At 40.0% G+C, this 24,089-nt stretch overlaps 2 protein-coding genes and 1 long non-coding RNA gene across 33 annotated transcripts in view; 2 read left to right on the plus strand and 1 right to left on the minus strand.

Annotated features, from left to right (window-relative positions):
• LOC147846236 (uncharacterized) overlaps window positions 1-2,637 on the plus strand; it is a 48,055-nt gene extending 45,418 nt beyond the window's left edge. Inside the window, exon 4 of the long non-coding RNA XR_015478311.2 lies at window positions 1,652-2,637. This is a non-coding gene — a long non-coding RNA (uncharacterized LOC147846236). The remainder of the gene's footprint in view (window positions 1-1,651) is intronic.
• The window catches only part of LOC147846232 (uncharacterized), an 849,179-nt gene that overhangs the window by 329,145 nt on the left and 495,945 nt on the right, over window positions 1-24,089 (minus strand). The window lies entirely within an intron of this gene.
• Window positions 1-24,089, plus strand: part of kmt2cb (lysine (K)-specific methyltransferase 2Cb) — a 237,469-nt gene that overhangs the window by 207,178 nt on the left and 6,202 nt on the right. For all 31 annotated transcript variants that reach the window (XM_087240505.1, XM_087240508.1, XM_087240510.1 and 28 more), the window contains 12 exons: window positions 4,342-4,483; window positions 6,651-6,829; window positions 6,951-7,081; window positions 11,040-11,247; window positions 12,309-12,442; window positions 12,620-12,721; window positions 12,848-13,994; window positions 15,450-15,586; window positions 15,685-15,815; window positions 18,731-18,902; window positions 23,667-23,783; window positions 23,869-23,942. In XM_087240505.1, coding sequence (XP_087096631.1) covers window positions 4,342-4,483; window positions 6,651-6,829; window positions 6,951-7,081; window positions 11,040-11,247; window positions 12,309-12,442; window positions 12,620-12,721; window positions 12,848-13,994; window positions 15,450-15,586; window positions 15,685-15,815; window positions 18,731-18,902; window positions 23,667-23,783; window positions 23,869-23,942 — 2,674 coding nt within the window. The remainder of the gene's footprint in view (window positions 1-4,341; window positions 4,484-6,650; window positions 6,830-6,950; window positions 7,082-11,039; window positions 11,248-12,308; window positions 12,443-12,619; window positions 12,722-12,847; window positions 13,995-15,449; window positions 15,587-15,684; window positions 15,816-18,730; window positions 18,903-23,666; window positions 23,784-23,868; window positions 23,943-24,089) is intronic.

Raw genomic sequence — 24,089 nt, forward strand, 5'->3', positions numbered from 1 at the left:
ATATCCAGATACAGTTACAGCGCCACCTGCTGGCCACAGGAAATGACATGATTTACGGAGTTATAAACTCCTCCCACAAATTTGATCGTATCAGCACCAAAATTAAGTGATGTTATCTGAAAGCTCTAGCGATGATATATTGTGAAGATCTAGAGTTTTCGCAGAGGGGCGTGTCCGTGGCGGCATGACAAACCTCAACGCTTCGCCATGGAACAGGAAGTCCTTATAACACAACCACACAATGTCTGATCTGCCTGAAACTTCACATGGTTGATAAACGTCATCTCCTGAACACATCCACATAACAATATTGAAGTGGGCGTGGCAAAATGACTCGACAGCGCCACCTAGAAAAATTAAACGGACGAGCCCCCGATCTACGAATCACGCACATGCACAAAAATTGGCACACACCTCAAACATGGCAAAACATACGAAAAAGTCTCTTGGAGCCATATCTCAAACCCAACAGGAAGTCGGATATTTTTAACTTCCTGTGGCGAAAAAGTGGCGCTTTTGCCATTTTCAGGCGTTGTATTTTAACGAACTCCTCCTAGGGATTTTATCTGATAGACACCAAAATTGGGTTTTGTCATCTTAAAGCCTTGGCGATGTTAAATTGCGAAGCTTTAGAGTTTTCATCGATGGGCGTGTCTGTGGCAGCCTCGCAAACTTTGATGATTCGCCACAAAACAGGAAGTCTTTATAACTCTGGCATGCAATATTCGATCTGCCTCAAAATTCACACATTTAATAACAGTCCTGACCTGATCAGGTTTACGTGCCGATATCCAGTTACAGTTATAGCGCCACCTGCTGGCCACAGGAAATGACATGTTTGACACTGTAACAAACTCCTTCCACAAACTTTCCCGTATCAGCACCAAAATAGAGTGGTGTCATCTGAAAGCTCTAGCGATGATATATTGTAAAGATCTAGAGTTTTTGCAGAGGGGCGTGTCTGTGGTGGCATGACAAACCTCAACGCTTCGCCATGGAAAAGGAATTTCTTATAACTCAACCACACAATGTCCGATCTGCCTGAAACTTCACATGATTGATAAAAGTCCTCTCTTGAGCACATCTAGATAATAATATTGAGTCAGAGTCATAGCGCCACCTGCTGGCAGAAGAAATTTTGGCTTGTAAGTCGGCCACACAATGTCAGATCTGCCTAAAATGTCACATGGTTGATGAAAGTCCTCTCCTAAACACATCTACATAATAATATTGAGTCTTTCATAGCGCCACCTGCTGGCAGAATGTAGTTTGTCTTAAAACACAATCTCCACACAATCTCTGATCTGCCTGAAACTTCACATGATTGATAAAAGTCCTCTCCTGAACACATCCACATAACAATATTGAGTCAGTCATAACGCCACCTGCTGGCAGAAGGTAGTTTGGCTTATAACTCAGCCACACAATGTCCCATGTGCCTGAAACTTCACATGGTTGATAAGATTCCTCTCCGGAAGACATCTACATGCCAATCTTAAGTCATAGTTATAGCGCCACCTGCTGACAGGAGGAAGTTGGACATAAATCTGTGATTTTCTTAGATCTTTTTTTATATATTGGCTTAAATTATTATTGTTCGCTGTTCTCTGTCATCGTAAGGTCACCGGGCGGCGGTGAGCCCGGGTGCGAGGTCCCTATCATCGCTGCTTGCAGCTTTAATTATTATTATTATTATTATTCTCCTGCGGAATGAATCGCGGTTTTGAGGGGCTAAACATGCCCGAAAACTCACGCAACTTTGCACACGCCTCAGAAGTGGCGAAAATTTACGTTTGTTATGGGCTTCGGAAGTGGGCGTGGCAAAATGACTCGACAGCGCCACCTAGAAAAATTAAACGGACGAGCCCCCGATCCACGAATCACACACATGCACGAAAATTGGCACACACCTCAAACATGTCAAGACATACGAAAAAGTCTCTTGGAGCCATATCTCAAACCCAACAGGAAGTCGGATATTTTGTACTTCCTGCGGCGAAAAAGTGGCGTTTTTGCCATTTCCAGGCGTTGTATTTTAACGAACTCCTCCTAGGGATTTTATCCGATCAACACCAAAATTGGGTTTTGTCATCTAAAGGCCTTGGTGATGTTAAATTGCGAAGCTTTAGAGTTTTCACCGATGGGCGTGTCCGTGGCGGACTCGCAAACTTTGACGATTCGCCACAAAAGAGGAAGTCGTTATAACTCAGGAATGCATTATCAGATCTGCCTCAAAATTCACACGCTTGATAAGAGTCCTGACCCGAACACGTTTACATGCCACTATCCAGATACAGCTACAGCGCCACCTGCTGGCCACAGGAAATGACATGATTTACGGAGTTATAAACTCCTCCCACAAATTTTATCGTATCAACACCACAAATGAGTGGTGTTATCTGAAAGCTCTAGCGATGATATATTGTGAAGATCTAGAGTTTTCGCAGAGGGGTGTGTCCGTGGCGGTATGAAAAACCTCAACGCTTCGCCATGGAACAGGAAGTCCTTATAACACAACCACACAATGTCCGATCTGCCTGAAACTTCACATGGTTGATAAACGTCATCTCTTGAACACATCCACATAACAATATTGAAGTGGGCGTGGCAAAATGACTCGACAGCGCCACCTAGAAAAATTAAACGGACGAGCCCCCGATCTACGAATCACGCACATGCACAAAAATTGGCACACACCTCAAACATGCCAAAACATACGAAAAAGTCTCTTGGAGCCATATCTCAAACCCAACAGGAAGTCGGATATTTTTAACTTCCTGTGGCGAAAAAGTGGCGTTTTTGCCATTTTCAGGCGTTGTATTTTAATGAACTCCTCCTAGGGATTTTATATGATTGACACCAAAATTGGGTTTTGTCATCTTAAAGCCTTAGTGATGTTAAATTGCGAAGCTTTAGAGTTTTCATCGATGGGCGTGTTCGTGGCGGCCTCGCAAACTTTGATGATTTGCCACAAAACAGGAAGTCTTTATAACTCTGGCAAGCAATATTCAATCTGCCTCAAAATTCACACCTTTAACAAAAGTCCTGACCTGAACAGGTTTACGTGCCGATATCCAGTTACAGTTATAGCGCCACCTGCTGGCCACAGGAAATGACGTTTTACACTGTAACAAACTCCTTCCACAAACTTTCCCGTATCAGCACCAAAATAGAGTGGTGTCATCTGAAAGCTCTAGCGATGATATATTGTGAAGATCTAGAGTTTTTGCAGAGGGGCGTGTCTATGGTGGCATGACAAGCCTCAACGCTTCGCCATGGAACAAGAAGTTCTTATAACTCAACCACACAATGTCTGATCTGCCTGAAACTTCACATGGTTGATGAAAGTCCTCTCCTGAGCACATCTACATAATAATATTGAGTCTTTCATAGCGCCACCTGCTGGCAGAATGTAGTTTGTCTTATAACACAATCTCCACACAATGTCTGATCTGCCTGAAACTTCACATGGTTGATAAAAGTCCACTCCTGAACACATCCACATAACAATATTGAGTCAGTCATAACGCCACCTGCTGGCAGAAGGTAGTTTGGCTGATAACTCAGCCACACAATGTCCCATGTGCCTGAAACTTCACATGGTTGATAAGATTCCTTTCCGGAAGACATCTACATGCCAATCTTGAGTCACAGTTATAGCGCCACCTGCTGACAGGAGGAAGTTTGGCATAAATATGTGATTTTCTTAGATTTTTTTAAATATATTGGCTTAAATTATCATTGTTCGCTGTTCTCTGTCACCGTAAGGTCACCGGGCGGCGGTGAGCCCGGGTGCGAGGTCCCTATCATCGCTGCTTGCAGCTTTAATTTACTATTGGTATGTGTGTACACCAACAGATATTTAAACAATTTACATAAAATGCCTTTTATATATTAAGAAATACACATATTTTGAGCATAAAAAAACACAGTAACCGAATTCACATTAGGTCAGAAGTGGGACATTTCACTTCAGATTTAAGTTATGTTAGATCCAAATGTAAACCATGGATTGCATTTCGATTTCGTACACATGTGCTCTGAACTGAAGGCGATGTCCCAAATAATTTAAGATGAATATGTGTATCATTACACCACTACCACAAATTAAGGTGACTAGACTTAATTTGATTAGTCAAATGAGCCAATGAACTACTAACAATTGCCTGGGTTTGGTCAAAGCGTTTTATGGTTGATCACGTTTCTACTTCTACATTGATTTTTTCCCTGAATTAAGGAAAAAAATGTTTATTGAAATAGATTAAAATGAAAAATGTTTCATGTACAATGCAACTGAAAAAGTACACACTTGACACTGGATTTTGTTTTTAATTTCAACAGTCACCAAAGGTCTGCTCTCTCGACCACTGGAGTTTAAGGCTGAAGAGGAGCTGCTTGCTCAAGCTTTGGCTCAGGGGCCAAAAACTGTGAATGTACCGGCCTCCCTTCCCACCCCACCTCATAACAACCAGGAAGAGCTCAGGTCAGTAGAAATAGTAATAAAGTACAAAATAGTAGTAACAAAAACTAGGATAATACCTCCAACTGACAATTTCACACTTATTTTATGCCATAGACTTTCAGGAACAGGATATATTCATAATTGAAATTCTGATAAATTGTAAAGGTACTAACATTTGCTTCATGGGCCAAATATTTTTTATATTTTTAAATAAAAAATGTATAATTGCGTATTTTTTATATTGTTTTATAATTAGTGAAATTGTTATCATAATTAATATAATTTCATATAGTAAATGTTTTCATTCCATACATGTATTCACTGTAAATGCACTCTTAGTGAGCTCAAGAGTCATTTTTCCCAAAATAACTTACCAAATATTTACCAACTTACCAACAGTACACTACATTACTGGTTCAATTCCTGGTCCTGATAAGTATTGATGGTAAGGGCAGTAAATGAACTAAATTCTCTCCATCTTCAATACCCAGCTGTGGTGCCAGAACAAGGCACCAAACCTATAATTTCTCCTTGGGCGTGTAAAACAATAGCTTCCCACTACCCACTTCTGGGTGTATGTTCACTGTGTGTGTGTGTGTGTGTGTGTGTGTGTGTGTGTGTGTGTGTGCGTGTGTGCGTGCGTGCGTGCGTGCGTGCATGCTTGCTTGTTTGCTTGTTTGCTTGTTTGCTTGCTTGCTTGTTTGTTTGTTTGTTTGTGCTCTCCTTACTCAAAATGTGTGTTCACTTGGTTGGGTTAAAAGCAGAGGATCAATTTTGAGTATGTTGTAGTAAACTCAGAGAAGTTCCGAAACTGTCACTAAAATATCTGTGATTGTAAACAAGAAACTAATAAACGGTCAAATTAAATTGTTAAAATAAAGGAGAAGCAAATTGGTTTGACTGTACAATGGAAATACCTTCACACTGTTGGTGTTAAATCATTTGCCATCGGTACACCGAGGAGGGATCTGCTCTCAGCCTGCAGGTGGGAGAGACCGCTGTACAAGGACTGGGCTGCCTGTTAGTACTCTGAAGCAGGGGAGGGGCTGACGGCATCACCCTCAGCTCATAGAGAAGAGTAGAGACGGTACAGTTTGGGCACATGAGTCTATACAAAATTTCCATTAACACAAAAAAAGTTGCAAGAGTAGTCACTAGTCGCTTTTTAAAAAAATGTATCATAGGTTGGCAACACTGCCTGCATCACCTAAAACATAAAAACTGCGGGAAAAAGCAAAACACGAAAGACAACAAAATTTTTTAAAATCATTTTATTTCAGTAATAATAATAATTATTATTTTTAATAATTATTATTAAGAGTACTGATTGCACACACTTACCAAATCTGTAGACAGGATAATCACCACATATTGGAGCTGCGTCTTTTTTTAAAGGAGACGAGCAGCAAATCCGGATCTCACCATTGATGAGAAATGCTCTCAAGTAAAAAATGTTCCAAACAAATGCTTTTCAGCCACGCGTCGCGTACACGGATCCACACGAGTCCAGCAGCGCGCTCATAGAGAGAAAATGAAACAAAACCTTCACATTATGAAAGCAACACTGGTGACCCGTATCTCCAAACAGTTTTTATTCTTTTCCCACAACTTTTGGCAACACGACGTGTGTTGTCTTTCTGCCGTCTGAACACTGTTTCAGGTACAGTCTAAGAAAGCTAGCATGCATATTAATGAAGTTGCAGCGCATACATAATGGAGCGCGCTGATTGGTTTGAACCAAGCCTTACTCATGAATGAATGCAACACACTCAGAGACGTAATATGGGACGCCCTGGTACAGACGTCCAGTCTACACACTGGAATATACGCTAAGATCTCATGGCTGTGACGCAGCTTAAAATATTTGTTTCAAACCGGAAGTACAAATTTTCTCAAAATAACGCAAAAACAACCAATTTTAACTTTTTAGTGAGATATATTTGTCTTAATAGTGTTTTTAGCAGTGTGGGACACATATACGAATATCAACAGCTCAAAAAATGTGTTTTGGTGTTTCGTGACCCTTAAATGTTGATCAAAACCTTTAAAAACCTTTAAGCTTTTTTTCAACCACTATTGTTTAACGATTGATGTGTAGTGTGTGTGTGTGTGTGTGTGTGTGTGTGTGTGTATGTTTCCTGCCCTTTATTTATTAAATGTATAAATTGTGTATATTTTATTCACACAGGGGACAGGAGCACTGTGAAGACAGAAACACCCCAGACAGCTTTGTTCCGTCTTCTTCCCCAGAAAGTGTGGTTGGCATGGAGATCAGTCGTTATCCTGATCTCTCATTGGTCAAGGAGGAACCTCCTTCACCAGCAATGTCTCCAGTAATTCCAATGTTTCCTGTCTTTAGAGACAAAGGTGACAAACTCCTTCCCTTTTATGCTAATAGTTTGATTTTAAAAGATACAATGACATGTGATCAAAGTGGAATGCATTTTTATTAATCTATTTATTTTTTCTGCTTATTTTGTTGGCTCAGATGTCAAATTACAAGAGGTCAAGACAGAGCCTTCATCAGTGTTTTTCGACTCTTCATTCAGATCAGTTCAGAATGGTTCTAACACTGGACTGGTGTCCATCGCCATCATGCTAAAGCCAGCTGCTGCTGAGGTGAGAAAAAGTAGCAGTCCACCAGAGAAATCAAGTCAAGTCAAGTTGGCTTTATTGTAATTTCAACAGTATACAGTGCAGTACACAGTAAAATGAAACAATTTTCCTTCAGGACCAAGGTGCTACATCAAACAACCTAATTTGACAACATAAAACAGGAATTTGCACTACTATAAAAATTTAGAGAATTAAATAAAATAAGATGAGATAAACTTAAATATAATAAATAAAATAAGAATAAGAGCACAAAGTGCGATTTGTGCAACATTTAGTGCAAATAAGACAGGACAGACAAGGCAGGACAAGAAACAGTAATGCAGACAGTACACTACGGACGTTGTGCAAATTTTTGAGCAGATATAAATACTGTATGTGTGCACATTTGTCATTGAGGTAGAAATTTTATACAGAGTTTAAAATACAAAATAACAGTTGTGCAAATATTGGTGTCCGTTTGTGTGCGCATGCTTGCAAATGCGTGCGTGTGTGTGCGCGTGTGTGCGTGTGTATGTGTGTATAAATCAAATGTTAGAATAACTGGAGAGGTACTTGAAAAATTTGTCTGGGTTGACAGCAAAAAATATTGAGAAGGAAAAAAGAATAGGTTCAAAGGTACATGCTTTGACTATTTAAATTCATAGTAGAGCAGTGGAAATGGAATGTAGTAGTAGAATAAATAATTTTCTTTTAACTATGAAAAAACTTTCCCATCCCAAGTTAGAAAATGCCATACAAAACAGAATTTTTTGATCTGCAGAAGATATTGATTTAATATTTGTTATTTTTCATTATTACCTACCATGTTTCAGCAGTAACATCGACAAAATAATTACATTTAAGAACAGCTTTAAACAGCTGTAAAACAGCTTTAAAGTTTACAACAGATTTAGTTCACAAAAATCTGACATAACAAATCATTAGTAACTTTTCACAACATCAGTCATGTCCACTCCGGCTCCAAGAATCTCATTTTGATAGTTTATATTGTCAGGTGTGCAGGTAAAGGATTAGTAGAGGACACACATGTAGGACAGAAATGAGCTTTATTAATAATCCCAAAAAGAACAAAAACCAACAGCAAAAACTCTGTGAAGGGAAACACTAAACTACAGGTAGAACTTAGCTGGGCTGGGCTGGTAAAGCTTGGGGATAATTATTTGGGACCAAATGAGACTGGTATTGAAGGAGGAGCAGATAATAATGAAAAGCACAAGCTGTATGCAACACCACTTAAATTTGTTCCCTCTGCTGGTGTCCTTGCTGTGACCATGGCAGTAGTAAGTGTGCTTGCAGCTGGGTGGCGCTTTAACCATATTTTCAGCTTTGCCTTTTCACAAAATTATATGGAACGGTACTGTATGTGTACTTTATGTGATGTTATGTGTACAATTAAAATATAGTTTTGTTTGGTTGTCTTGATTTTCATTGTAATAAACATACATTTACACTACTGTATGTTTTAGAAAATAGATAATACATGGTAAGAAGTATAGCAATAGTCTGCAATAATTAAGCAAATATAAGATTTAAGTTCTTTAGCCTTTATTGTGTTCTATTCATTTGTGTGGGGGAAAAAAGAACATTCGATTTCTAAATTCTTTAGTTTTATTTAGTATATGAAAAATATCAAAATATGCAAACAAAGAAATAAATGAAACACAGATTTTAATGGCATTTGTTAAAACAACACAGGAAGAGACATGTTTTATAAAAGCTAATCAAATGTCTGTAGACGGTCTCACGGTTTGGTTAGGTTAATATTATGATGTCATCGATTTGGTTCATTTCAAGATCACATGATGCATTGAAGCATCACTGTAAGAGAAACGGGTCCACAGTGAGATGAAGATTGTCAGAAATGGAGGTTTACAGTTTCCATTTAATACCTAGCAATGAATTAGTGTATTAGGTCCTACTGTACCTTCAGTGTCAGTGAAAGATTTTCCCAGAAAACTCACAAGCAGCTTTTTGAGTAGTTGGAGCTTTTTAATTACTCGTACTTCTTTTGTCTCGCCTATGCTACCATTAATATAGCCCATATGCAATCAATGATGTCAGTATGTAATAAACTGTGGTGATTTATCACTTAACCACTACCAAATCTGCTGCATCTGCATTGTAATGCATCGAAGTAGCAATACGTTTTGACACACCTGAATTTATGTTTTTTTTTTTTGTTTTTTTTTGAAAATCATCCAAGCATTGGAGAAAGCAAGTAATCACCAAGTGTTCAAACCTACAGTATCTCTACAGTATTATAACATAGACTCATTCTGAAAACATAGCCCTATATACGTTTCTGGAGATCACAAATTATGTAGCCAGAAGTATGTATGGCTGCATTTTATTTTTTAAATGAACACCACAGGGCGGTATGATGCCGTTTCTTTTCATGCTTACCAGCTGACCGCTTACCTCCATATCGACAGCTTTCCTGATGTTACCAGTTAGCTCACCATGTATGTCTGTGGACTTACGATACAGAGAGGATTTAACCACGATGACAGGGTTTGAGTTTGGTAAGGAACAGTTTCAGAAAGTGGTGACAAAAGACAGACATAAACAGAACTAACACAGATACAGAACACAAATAAAATAAACAAGTAAATAACAGGGTGAGATTATAGTAAAATTTGAAAATGTGGTAAAAATCAGGCGAGGGGTTTTCTTTTTTTAAAACTGTTGGTTGGGTTTAGGAAAGTGGGTGGGCGGGTCGATTTGTGCTTTTGAAAATACTATTGGTTGGGTTTAGGGAAGGAGGAGGGTGGAGTCTGGCAATCAGGCAGTAATTTAGTCAGTCAGTCAACAGCAGCATCTGGGGGATTTACGTGAGAACAGCAGGCGCAAATGGCACTCGTGAGAGAAATTTGCTTCTTGTGGATTCGCAAAAACAAAAATTGCAAAAAACGTAGCTTCTGAAACATATTTGGCGGTCTCCAGAAATGTATATAGAGGTTCGTTTTCAGAATGAGTCTGGGTTGACAATATCTGCATCGAAAAAACAATCAATTTTGACACCCTTGACTTTATTCGGGTTATTTGGTTCCAAATTATTCAAGCATTGTAGGAAGCAAGTAACCAGCGAGTGTTTAAACCTACATTATCTGCTAAACTTTGTTTGAGTAACAATAACAAGTTTGAAATAATGTTTCTAACTGAAATGGTATTGGTAAGAAATATGGGCTTGTTGTGCTATTCTCCTTTGCATTATTACATATACACTGTCTGTATGCATACAGAAGGACTCACTGCTATATTTGCTTTAGGATCTTTTTTCAGCAGCTGGAATATTTAAATTGATCTATTCTTTTATAATTAGACTGTAGACTAGAGAAACTGAAATCTACAGATAGTGCTGTGTATTAGCAATACACATAGACACGCAATGCTAATATTATGTTGTTAACATTAACAATTTAAGAACAAAGTATAGGCTAACAGTAATAATTTGCACAGTTTAATGTGACATGAGGTGATAAACATTTGATTTAATCACATTGGTAGTGCAAAGTGTAAGTAAAATGTTTGCCAAAAGTGACATGTTCCAATTTTATAGTATCCACTAGACAGTGCTGTGACAGACACCAGCATGAATCCTCGAAATACACTTCTCACTAATTCACAAGCTGCATAAAGATGATCAGTCCACCTTTAAGTGCAATTGCAGGTCTCAAATAGTTATAGAGACAAAGAGGCTAAACTTATGAACTACCGCTTTAAGTAACTATGAATCAGCTTGTTCATTGTTGATTTCTCCAGTTCAGTGTAAACCCTAGGAACAGCATGTTGTGAAGTAAAAAATATGAAACATTTCCCAAAATAAAAATACTGATAAAGTAAAGATATTAGAAACCACTGGTCATTGCTTTTCTTAGCAAACATACCTAAGACATTTCAAATGATGTGAGATAGAATAGCTAACCCTTTCTTATTCTGTACTTTCCTTTTTACTTTTTAGAACATCACTGATGTTGTTGCAGCCATTGCAGACCTGATCCGTGTGAAGATCCCCAGCAGCTATGAAGTCAGCAGTGGTCCAGGGGGCTCTTTTGGGGCCATCAAAACCTCAGTAGATCCACAGTGTCTAGCCTCTGCATTGCCAAATGGACCACGAGCACTACGACAAGCACCTCAGCACCTGCTTCTACAGCACAACCATAACAAAAGTAAGGAGAACCTACTGTATTACTGTTCTTAAATAAGGATAAGTATCATAAAACAAAAAAAAATGTTTATATGATATGAAATATTTGTATGCATTATTTCTGACATTAATGGGACAATAATGAATGTTAAAATTACACCATTACATTGATAACATGAAGAACGATCATTGATTGCAATCAAATTGTTTCACCATTTTTTGTTAACTTTTAAGTATTGTTGCTGATAGTAAATCAATGTTGATTTGCAAACACCTCAAACAAAACTTTAACGCACTACTGATCTTGGACTGAACTCCAAGGATGGGCGATACCACGATTTTTTAATGTGATACAATACTGATTCTTTTTGTTACATTATTTACGATACCAATACCACCAATACCTCCTTTAAAACTCTCCTATAATGTCGGACAGAGGACGACTGATCAAATGAACACTGGGCAGCTTGTTTTTGTTCCGCTTCTTTATAAGTTTCAGAGTGTGTTGTCTGTAAGTGTTTATAAAAACTGCTTGTATTGTTGCTGTGTACAACTTACTTATCACAAAAAATTGCTTGTGCAATGAGTTTTTTTTTTTTTTTTTGCTGATGAGCACCACAACACGCTGCGTTACCTCTCTGCCATCGTGTTATTTTGTAATGCAGAAGTGTGCAACTTCTGTGTATTGAGGACGTAAGTTATCTGAAAAGCACGATCGCTCACAACATGTTTCGCCACAGATTGATTGGTGTAACATCTCATATACAAAGCTTCATTGACAATCCTCTACACATCGCTAAAACATTTAGTTATGCCGAAATTATTAAAATATAGTTAAAATATCGATACTGTTTAAAAAATTTTGATACGAAATTAAACGCATCTGAGTATCGATATATCAATGTGCACATCCCTACAGAACTCTATCTTTTTGAATTCAGTTGTGTCAGATCACATATAAATGACACAGCTTTATTATTATTTTGTAATTTTTTTATTGCTTTTGTAATTACATTTTAACTTGCAATCTGAGCAAGTGAGAGGAAACCTTTCTGTCTGCTGACAACTGTGGATTTCTTTCAGACATTGGTGGAGAGCAGTATAGGGATGGACAAGTAAGGCCAGGATCAAAGCAACAATGGTGTCAACACTGTAAAGTGGTTGTCCTGGGCAAAGGCGTGAGGAAAATTACCAAAGATGAAGAGGTCAAACCACAAGTAAATGTTCTATTTTCGATTGTTTGTTCACTGTAATGTGCTGTAATTAGTATTTCTGAAATGTGATGGTACTGTATATGAAAATGGAATCAGGTTGGACTTTATCTTAGTGATTGGGTCATTGTTGGCATTCTGCATCAAAAAATGTTTAAACCCATAATCCTATTCTGTGTTCAGGAGTCTCGGTTATGTTCAGATGGTGGTTTGGTGTTCTGCAGCCACAGCTGTCTCATTCTGCATTCATCATCTTCTCAGTCCAACGGGAATGCTGACAACAAGGTTTGCTTTCTCTGTCATAATCCATATGCAAACAGTTTTGAGATTTGAAGTGTGGCTGATTTTATTTGAATAATGGTGAACTACTTTTAAATATGCATGTTATATGTGTCCACATTGTATTTCCAGGCATCTGTTCCTCTACTTTCTGAAAGTGCTTTGAAACAGAGCTTTTCTAAAGTCCAGCACCAGTACAGCAACAACATGTCCTCACTGGATGTCCATTGCCTGGCCCAACTCCAGCCCAAGCCATCTTCTCCTGCTCCGTACCTCCACATGGCTTTTGCACCAGCCAAAGCAATCAAGACAGAATCCAAACCTAGAAGCATATCAGAGGGCCATCTTAAAGTCACAGTCAAGCTAAAACCACGTTTGCACAGTCACTTAGAAGACAAACAATGGCATCACGGCAAACGCTGGAAAGGCCTGCGCTGGCGAAAGTGGACTATAGACATTGCAATGCCAAAAGTAGCCCCTCAATCTTCAGAGTCAGAATTGGAGGAGCGCTTGAAACAGCTCACCACATCTTTGCGGCCATGCTTAACCATCCGCGATCAGCGCCGCTGTTGTTTCTGCCAGCAGATTGGGGATGGGATGACGGATGGCCCTGCTAGGCTGCTCAACCTGGACTTGGACACATGGGTGCACCTCAACTGTGCCCTTTGGTCCTCAGAGGTCTATGAAACCCAAGCAGGTGCTTTGATCAATGTTGGTTTGGCCCGTCAGCGTGGACAAACTGTGGTTTGTGCATTTTGTCAACGCTTAGGTGCCACCAGTGGCTGCCATCGCCTGCGGTGCCTTAACATCTACCACTTTACTTGCGCCCTACAGGCTGGCTGTACATTTTTCAAGGATAAGACAATGCTCTGCCACCAGCACCGTCCACGCGGAGCTGGTGCTGCTGCTGGTTTACATGTAGAACATCAGCTGCGCTGTTTCTCAGTGTTCCGTCGCGTTTATGTACAGCGTGATGAACTGCGTCAGTTGGCGGCAGCCGTGCAGCAGCCGGAGCGTGGCCATACTTTCCGTGTGGGTAGTTTGCTTTTCCATGCAATGGGTCAGCTGCCTCCTGCCCTGATGCCCACATTTCACTCATCTACAGCCATCTTTCCACCTGGCTATGAAGCGACTCGCCTTTACTGGAGCATGCGACATGGTCAGAAGCGTTGCCGATATGTCTGCTCTGTAGAAGAGCATGAAGGGCGTGCCGAATTCAGCATTCGTGTCATTGAGCAGGGATATGAGGATCTGGTTCTGACTGATACCTCTGCTAAAGGTACATCGTCATTAGACTCTTTCCTAATTGTATTATGTTTGTTAATGACAGAGTTCCTGTTTCTCCTTAACAGAGTCTTATGTTTCATTTGATCATTTACTACATGTAAAGTCATTACGAGAAGGCTGAATGTTCAAAGTAAAAATGCAGTGTTGTTGTGCATTCTCCAGACTCCTGGTTTTACAGCACTTTGCAATCAATGAGCATTGCACATCAGCGTCAAGCAATTGCTTATGATCTATAGTTTAATCATTTTAGTTTACCCTGTCTATGAAAATAAATCGACTGTAAAAATATTTCTTAACACATTCGATATAGAGATTTTACAAGTATCTTTTGTGTCATTTTTTGTAATCACATTGGCGAAAACCATTTATTGGTCATTATCCAATTTTCCAGTAGCTAAACTTAAAGAGCCCCTATTATGCATTGAAAAAGGTCATATTTTGGTTTAGGGGGTCTCTAACAACAGGCTGAAATGCATGCAAGGTCAAAAAACACTTTCATCATCTTATAATATGCATTTATTTTTACATAATTATCCCAACGACTCCCATATGATTTCATCAGCAATTAATTTGTTCCCAAACCCCTCCTTCACGCGATGCTAATCTGTGCTGATTGGTCCGATGACCCAGTCTGTTGTGATTGGACAACGTTCAGAGCGAGACAGACTGAAATCCCCACCATGGCTTATAAACAATTTTGAAGTAGTCAGAGTTCAGAGTATATGTGTGATCCCAATGCAGGAGTGCATTAAAGCCATGCAGTAAAACACCAGCATATTGCTCAATTCTTAACCATGACACACATTCAGTTTAAATCCACATAGTGGCAAAAGCTGAACTATTTTGAAACTTGACCGATGCAGATGTGTCGGAACACCTGACGGTGGCCAAAACAGCAAGAAAAAACAGAGGATCATAAGCTCATAGACGCGTTTAAATCCACAAAGAAAGCGGCACGTGCTGCGTTTTCACTTGAGTTCCATATCAGCGTAACACCGACAGGGCTAAAAACTTGTTACCATGACGACTAATTTGAACCACTACAAGTCGACTCTTTTATGGATGAATCAATAGTTTTAAGGCCAGCACACTTACAGATTTAAACCTTAGCTGGATATTTCACTTCCCTTAGAGCTGTGTTCCACACTGCATGTAATGTCATTTTCAAAAACCCATATTAGGGCATATTCAAAACTATTTAATTCTTTTGTTGTATTTGTTTTAGATTTTAAATTCATATCACCCTTAGATCACAAAAATAAAAGACTGTCCCAATCTATCCACTTGCTCATCATATAATTATTTCAAATTAAATGCCGCTTTTAAGGTTCAATAATCACATTATCAATTTTTATTATCTTCATTTAAAATTTAATGTGACTAATTGTGTAACCATTATTTTGTCATTTTATTGGTGTGTGTGCTCATTTATATCCATGTGCTCTAGGAGTTTGGGAGAAGGTTCTTGGGCCTGTGGCTGAGAGGAGGGCAGAGACCGGCATGCTGAGACTCTTCCCCATCTATCTGAAGGGAGAGGATCTGTTTGGACTCACCATCTCAGCTGTTACCCGCATTGCTGAATCGGTAGTTACAATGAACCTTGATATTACCCACTGCATATTGTAACGTAAATTACATTTGTCACAATGAGCTAATTTTGTCAATTGTTACTCTTTTCAAAGTTGCCGGGTGTGGAGGCATGCTCAAGGTATCGCTTCCGGTACGGACGTAATCCCTTGTTGGTTCTGCCACTATCAATGAATTCATCTGGCAGTGCTCGTTCTGAATTGCAGACGTACCCCCAACATGAAAGGTCAGTAACTGTCCTAAAATATTATTTCACTATTGTAAAAAATGAAAGTGCTGATAAGTTGGTAAAAAAAATACTTTTTAATGTCACTGAAAGAAGAACAAAAAAATTAAATAGGTCGTGATAGAGCTTTTGCAAACTATTTGATGAAGGTTAGATTTTTTTACGTTAATATAATGTGAATATCCTTGTTTTCTCTTTCACATTAAACTATTTATTGATTCACATTAGTAACACTTTACTTGAAGAGCGTGTTCACAGCACTGTAATGAAACCTTTATAATCAAATCCCTTTACAAAACCCATATAAAATGGACTATCTTTATGATCTATAAACCATAAAATAAAGCCATCACAAGGAGATGTAGGTCATTTTCCTTTTTAAAAACACAATATGTCTTCACTGTCTTCACATACTTCACTGTCACACAATCATGTTCCTTCACAGAAGAAGCCAAATTACTTGAACAGTCATTGTCAGGCATGGGATAACATTAAAGTTGAAATTCTTAGGAAATATATTGATTGATATATTTACATTAGGTCATTAGATGTGCTGCTGTAGCGGCTGCAAAAGGTGAACTTTTTACAGTTAAAAGGGTTAAAATTGTGCATGTGATAACTGTGATCATAGAAATCATCTGAATGTTTCTTTCAATTTGTGTATTTCTATAGCTCTTTTACAATGTAAATTGTGTCAAATCGGCTTAACATAGATGATGTAGTAAATTGAAACTGCTTTAGTCATTTTTAGAGTTAAAGTTCAGATTAGTTTAGTTCAGTTCAGTGTAATTTAAATGTCTCCCCTGCTGAAAAATTCAGCTTAAACCAGCCAAGGATGGTTGGCTGGTTTTAGAGGGGTTTTGGCCTGGTCTAAAACCAGGCTGGTCTACCAGCTTAAACCACCCACCATCCTGGGCTGGTTTAAGCTGGATTTTTCAACAGGGACTACTATAAACCTAAACACTGTAGAGCAATCCAGCGATGCACAAGTCCTAAACAATTCCCACAAGTCCGAAACCAAGCAAGCCAGTGGCAACAGCAGCGAGGAACAAACTTCACCAATAGACAACAGTGAAGGGGAAAAAACTGGCTTAGTTTGGCACGACCACTCATCCTATAACCACACTTTGCTGGAGTCTGAAGACTGCTGAACAACCATCGTGGAGAAGCTGCAAGTCTGAGTAGGACACCGACGGGTGTTCAGTCGAGCCCACAGGATTAATGCGAAGACTTGTATGTCACCAGGGTCTTTTAGGAATGAGTCTCAGGCTCTCAATTTGTCCATGACCACTACAGTATCTGCTTAGAATATGGGTCAGGTCCAGGATTTTAGAGACCTTGGAATAAGGAGAAACAGACTAACATAAGCGCAGATACTGTTCAAGTTATGACTTTTAAGAAGTGTTCCCAACTCCGGCTGCCCTTATTAATGCAGCCTATCAACCCTTTAGAGGATTTGGATTTCAAAAGTTATGCAGTTGGGTTTTATGTGTCTGCTAATGCAAAGAGATGTGTCTTTAATCTAATTTTAAAATGAGGGAGTGTGTTCATGAAGTTCATTAAATTAAATTATGTTTTGGAGGCAGTAAATGGTGAGTTTTTTTTTCGGATCTGTCAGGAGTTCTAACAGTTTGGGTTTTTCAGTTTGGGTCATTGTTTTTCTGAGTGTTTTTTAAAAAAATTATGGCTTTGTCTCTTTTTATTTTAGGAAAGTGCTTGAAACACATATGTTTGTTTACATTTGAATAGACCTTTTTATACATATCACTCGATAGCCATCTTTGAAATGCCTTTCGGCAGTATGATCGGGCATTTTGTTTGAATAAGGAAACATCAAATTCTCAATAACTGCTTGCCAAGCTTATAAATGAACTTCAAATAAGGAATCACTAACAAAATTAAACAACGACTATGTTTTTAGTTTCATTTTTAAATGTTAGAATCACACAAAATCTGAAGAAACTCATGTCTGGCCTGAACCCTCTGCCAGAGAATAGTCAGTCTATAGCGATTGATGATTAGCTATTTTACAAGAAGGTGGACCGTATATCGATCGATGATTGACTCCTTTACTCGAAGGCAAGCTTTATTTGCCATATAAACACTTTTCCCCATTCAAAATGATACGAGTGACATGTCTTATGTATAATAGTCTTTGTTTATACTGGAATTTTATCTATATATGTTTTATAATGGTGTTTTACAGTTCAGCTAAATAGATTAAATGTGTCGTCTCTACTGTGTTCTACTGTACATATTATAATGAAGGTCCTATTATTTTTGTCAAGTGATGTTGCTGGACAGTTTTGTTAAGTTATTTTATTAGTTATGTATTGAATTTAGGGTGTATGTTTAAAGGCAGATACATTGAAGGTTGATAGTGCTGAAAAAGATGTTATTAGATCGAAATCAACAGCTATATGGTATCAGCATCGGTATCATCAACAGATATAATACCATCCCATGTTCAAATCAAGAAAATAGATGCTTGGCAAGGAGATGACCTTACTCTTTTCCCAGTGAACCTGAAGCTCCAACTGGCAGATTAATTGTAAATGTAATTCTCAGGTCTCATTGTAAGTTAACCAGAGTGGCTTTTCAGAAAATGCGTTTCTGGTTATAGGGAATACCCACATATTACTGTGCTAGTCATTACCTTAGCATGGTCATAGACATGCACTCACTGGATGCGACTCACAAATAATGTCTTCACATGCTGGATGCCTAGACATGTGACAGTCATTTATAGCATACAGTAATAAATGTTCTAAGGTATTTTGATACCCAGGCTTTTTTGAAGCTGATCCTTCAAAGACACTTTCTTAAGAAAGCAGTGATTTGTTTAAAGGTCATTTTATGACCCCTTTAATAAAATGTTTTAATTTTCTGTCTTTGTCCCTGATATACTCCCACAGGGTGAAGATCCTCTCATCATGGCCCAGAATATCTCGCTGTATCCAGAACTCAACCGTGGCAGCTAGTGCATCATCTCACAGTAAACACTTTGTGCACTCGAAGTCATCTCAGTACCGCCGGCTCGCCAGTGACTGGAAGTCAAATGTATATCTGGCACACTCCCGCATCCAGGTGAGACCATGCACATGAGCTACATCATGTAGAACAACATGTTTGGTTGATTGAACATGATTTTTCCTTCACCAAACTAGACAGATTTCTTTGAGAATCTTGGGTCCATGTGGGTTGGAATACGTCTTCTGTCGTATTTGTGATGATTGGAGTGCAGTTCAACAGATGTTTCATCTGATTCATTTACCACTTTTCCAAATGATCAAGTAGAATTCAAGTTATTATTTGTTGCTCTTACAACTGGGATCGATTACAAGACTTTTTAAAGGTATTGTATAGGGCAGGGGTTTTCAAAGTGTGAGGCGCGCCTCCCCTGGGGGGCGCCAGAGCATGTCAGGGGAGGCGTGGGAAAAAAAATATAATATAATAAAAATATAATTATTAAGTTTAATTATTATATGTATTTTTTATTATATTTAAATGTTTTAATTAAACAAAGAAAAAAAAATACGTCAAATATAAGAAAACCTTTTTTACCCAGAAGGCCATAGCTGTGAATTCGCTTCTGTTTGGCAAGCCCGCCAATACAGGTATATGCCTGCTAATACAATGGGTCGGTTTCTGAGACCCACCCCGATTCAAAGCTGTAATGAAGTTCACGGCTCTTTGGCCGCCGGGAAGAAGGAGGCAGAGAACTGAAGCAGTTTTAAAGTGGTTTATTAATGACAGTGACGGCAGCTCCGTCTAAACCAAAACAAACGGACGGCAGATCCTCACGGAGACTGCCGTCAAACTGAAAGCAAAAGTAAAATATGTCCGGGTCCGGTCCTCCCTCGGCTTCCTCTGCCCTTGTTCCTCCTTTTATGATCCAGAGCTCCTTCCGTGGGATCTGAGGCAGGTGCGCACCGCAAGTGTATCCACTTACGCGGTGGCCTCACTCCGTTCCCACGGCGCTCGGCCACGCCCCCTAGCCACAAAAGCCTTCAAGTTCAGGGCTTAAACCCAAAAGACGACGATATGATGATCAGTATTTGAGTTTATGATTTATGTGGACAGGACCAGCTGATGAACCACGACCTTTATGTGTGGTTTGTCAAAATATTTTGGCTAATGACAGCATTAGACCCACTAAACTTCCACTATTTTGACTGGGATAGACAGTTCTTGGAACTGTTCTATTCATATTGAACCATCATCCTAGTTTTAAAAACGTTACATTAAAATACTTGTTATTACTCTGTAAATAATTGCACTTTCATGCAAATGATGATAAAAGTGAGTTAACAGTCTGACATCTGTCTGTGTCTTTATATATACTGTGTGTATGTATATATATATATATATATATATATATATATATAAATATATATATATATATATATATATATATATATATATATATATATATGTGTGTGTGTGTGTGTGTGTGTGTGTGTGTGTGTGTGTGCGTGTTTGGGAGGAAGGGGGCGCCAATGGATAAGTTGTGTCAAAAGGGAGGCCCACTGTCTTAGACTTTGAAAAACCCTGGTAGAGGGTAAAACACTGCACTGAGGATGCCATAGTTCACGGCCTTTACATTGCAAGTCACCTAGAGCATGCACAAATTGATGTAAGGCTGCTTGTCATAGATTATAGCTCAGCTTTTTAATACTATCATTAGTGATACACTAATAAAAAAATTGCTACAACGCCCACCTTATATATATGAACGGATAAAGAATGCTCTGGTTACTAAAGTAACCCTCGTTCCCAGAGGGGGGAACGGAAATGTTATAGTGGATTTAATCTACTTATGGGAATTTCGTTCGTCTGAAAGAGTACGTAAACGGGCCAATGAAATTGACAGTGTCAGCTTGCGCACCTGATGCTTGTTGCAATCAATTTAGCAATAAAAGCACAGCGAAAGCTAGGTGAGGCATCCTTTTTAAGCTGAAGAGACTGATACTTACAGCTAAGGGACAATCATTATGGCGATAGCATTTCCGTTCCGTTTAATAACCAGAGCGTTCCCCTTCGGATGGGGAACTTCAATGCTATAGTGGATAGACCGTCTTCTCAAAGCCTGTGAGCCACTGGCGGAGTGGGCTTACCCATCGCATCAGACTGCTCTTTCTCTGCCTTGAATTCCTGGGTGAATTCACAGACGGTGTCACCGAACAGGCCAGCCTGGGATATGGGGGAGTCAAGAAAGCAGCCCGTCGACTTTGCGCAAATCAGCCAGGTTTAGCCAGAGGTGGCGCTCCTGGACCACTAATGTGGACATAGTCCTCCCCAAAGCACACACAGCGGACTTAGTGGTCCGAAGAGCATAGTCAGTTGCAGTGCGGAGCTTGTGTAGCAAGCTTGGGTCAGACCCACCCTTGTGCAGCTGGGCCAGCGCCTGCACTTAATAGGGCTGGTAGGTGGCCATAGCGTGCAAGGCGGAAGCAGCCTGGCTTGCAGCTTTGTAAGCTCTGGCTCCGAGGGAGGCAGATAACCTACAGGCTTTGGACAGGAGACGTGGTGGACCCCGCCAAGAGGAGGCACCACGCGGACAAAAAATTTATCACAATATCACGCTTAACCTAAGGGATCGCCTCATACTCCCTGGCTGCTTCAAGAGTCAAGAGTGGTGAGGGCGGAGGGACACGCAGCACGGGCAGAAAAAGGTGGCAGGACTGCGTGAGCCTACTGTGCACCTTGGGGAAGAAGGGGACGAGAGGCTTCGAAGGCTTGGCCCTCTTGTCCTCCACGTAGCACTCATGTAGTCGGTCTGGCCGAGCTGGGGGAAAAACCATCTCCAACCCTGTGGCCGAAGCAGCCCGGTAAAGCACGGCTAACATGTTCGTTTCAGGATCCGTGACAGCGCTTACCTGCCCGGAGGGGGCGAGCTGGTCTGGATCCTTGCAGTGGACGTCTGGTCCCCGGTGTCATCGAGCGTAAGGGCTACCATTTGGTTAGACGGATCGCTTCCCCCAGCTCGAAGCTTGGATGGAGCGTTTGGATGAGCGAGAGGTCTACGGACCCAGAGGTGATGGATAATTTCCCACTGGAACCCCTTAGACCTGCCCGAGTGCCCGCTGCAGTGCAGAGGACAGCTGGGGTGGTTCGCCCTTTTGCAAGAGCTTGCCGCGATCTTAGCAGTGCAACAGACATGCCATCGCAATGATGACACGATTTGCCCGCAAGCATCGCATTAACATGCTGGACCCCCAGACATGCAACGCAGTGCTCATGCCTATCATCCGGGGACAGGAAAACACCGCATCCAGAAACGCAGTCGGAGCGCCATCTTGAAAAGGACGTGCTACACGACTGTGTTGCTCTTTTAGGAAATTTGCAAAAATACGCACCGCTCTGGAGGAACGGACCCAAAGAACACCAGGCAAGAGCTCAACCGTCTGCTGCTGCGTGTACACACTCTGGACCGGAACACAGCTCTCGTTTGCTTGAAATCGCTGGATATCATCAGGAAGAACCCTCATCGACTCTCTTAGAAGGCTGTAGAAGTCTCTGAAGCAAAAAGGATGCCTCACCTTGCTTTCACTGTACTTTAATTGTTAAATTGATTGCATCAGGTGCGCAAGCTAACGCTGCCAATTTATTGACATTTCATTAGCCCGTTTACATACACTTTCAGACTATTGGCTTTCTGAACGAAATTGCCATAAGTGGATTAAATCCACTATAGCATTGAAGTTCCCCATCCGAAGGGCAACTTTTATTCAATTCATCACAAACTGACATCTGTTTCTTATGTATCACTCAGACCTGGAACACCTCAGGGTTATGTGCTGAGTTCACTAATGTATACTCTATACCAGGGCTGCCCAATTCTGTCCTTTGAGATCTACCATCCTGCAGAGTTCAGCTGCAACCTTGATCAAACACACCTGTCTTTAATTATCAAGTATTCCTCCTTTAGATCCCACTTAGTTGGTTTAGCTGTTTTGGATCAGGGTTGGAGCTGAACTCTTAAAAAGGGTGGATCACCAGAAACAGAATTGAGCAACCCTGCTTTATACCTACACTTGTGTTCCAGCCCACCCCACAACAAAACAGTGGCTGGACTTATTTTAGGATTTCAGGAGTGGATGAGAAAGCAATTAGAGAAGAGGTGTAGCATTTAACAGATCGGTGCACCTTCATTTAATCTTCATTTACATAGCACCAAGGAGGTCATTATTGACTTTAGCAGGAATGAGAAAGTCCATGCCCCCTCTACATAAATGGAAACCACGTAGACAGAATAACACAATTTAAGTGCATCAGAATACACAATTCAGAGACACTTTCAAGGATTACCAACATCACATCATTACATCATCACAAAAAGTCATTACAGAATATCATATATTTAGCTCGAAATGTCACTGATTGCCCCCTAACTCCTGGTGCTCCTAATGTGACTGATTCACTGATAATGTTTTTGACGCTACACACTACAATGCAAAGGTTTGCAGAAATAAGTTTTAAATAAAAGAGCAACAATAATACTGCGCTTACTGACACTTGTCATGACTGGTTTTCATCAAATCAACTCAGATCATTAATCACAGTATTATCATTGCTGTTTAAATTGTATTTAAATCTACTTTTTCAACTGAACCAAAGAACTTTGCTGAAAAATAACGTGGCCTAAAGTAAACCTTAATGGAATGGCTATTAAATTTGAGTGTGTAACTTTTTACCCATGTTTGAGGGTTTGTAGATGAAAGTAAGCTACAGGTATAGCTCTTTTAATTTTGTATATGAAAATGATTTGAGTGTATAGAATGTAACCTGTTTGTGCATGAGCATTAGTCTTGGGTGTTGATGCAAGTCTAATGCATCTCGTGTCTGCAGGGTCTTGGCCTGTTTGCAGCACGTGCCATTGAGAAGCAGACCATGGTGATTGAATACATGGGGGATATTCTACGCACTGAGGTGGCCATGAGGAGAGAGCTGCTGTACAAGGCTAAGGTAAAGCATGCTCAACCAATGAGAGAATGATGTGGAATGCTGTCTTAATATGTTCTTCTAAGTCTGTGTGGATTGTTTCCTACAGAACCGGCCAGCGTACATGTTCTGCATTGACAGTGAGCGAGTTATTGATGCAACCAACTCTGGAAGCCCTGCAAGGTTAGATATTATCTTGACCTGTCATTTGAGCATTGTAATATGTACATTACCCACATAGCAAAAATTTCCTGACCCAACTCCTGGCCACACAATCACTTTTCACCTCAATCCAAATACACTTTCCGACCACACTAACCTGGAGTTTAG

Source organism: Danio rerio, chromosome 2 (genome assembly GCF_052040795.2).
Source record: "Danio rerio strain M-AB ecotype USA chromosome 2, GRCz13ab, whole genome shotgun sequence".
NCBI classification, from domain to species: Eukaryota; Metazoa; Chordata; class Actinopteri; order Cypriniformes; family Danionidae; genus Danio; species Danio rerio.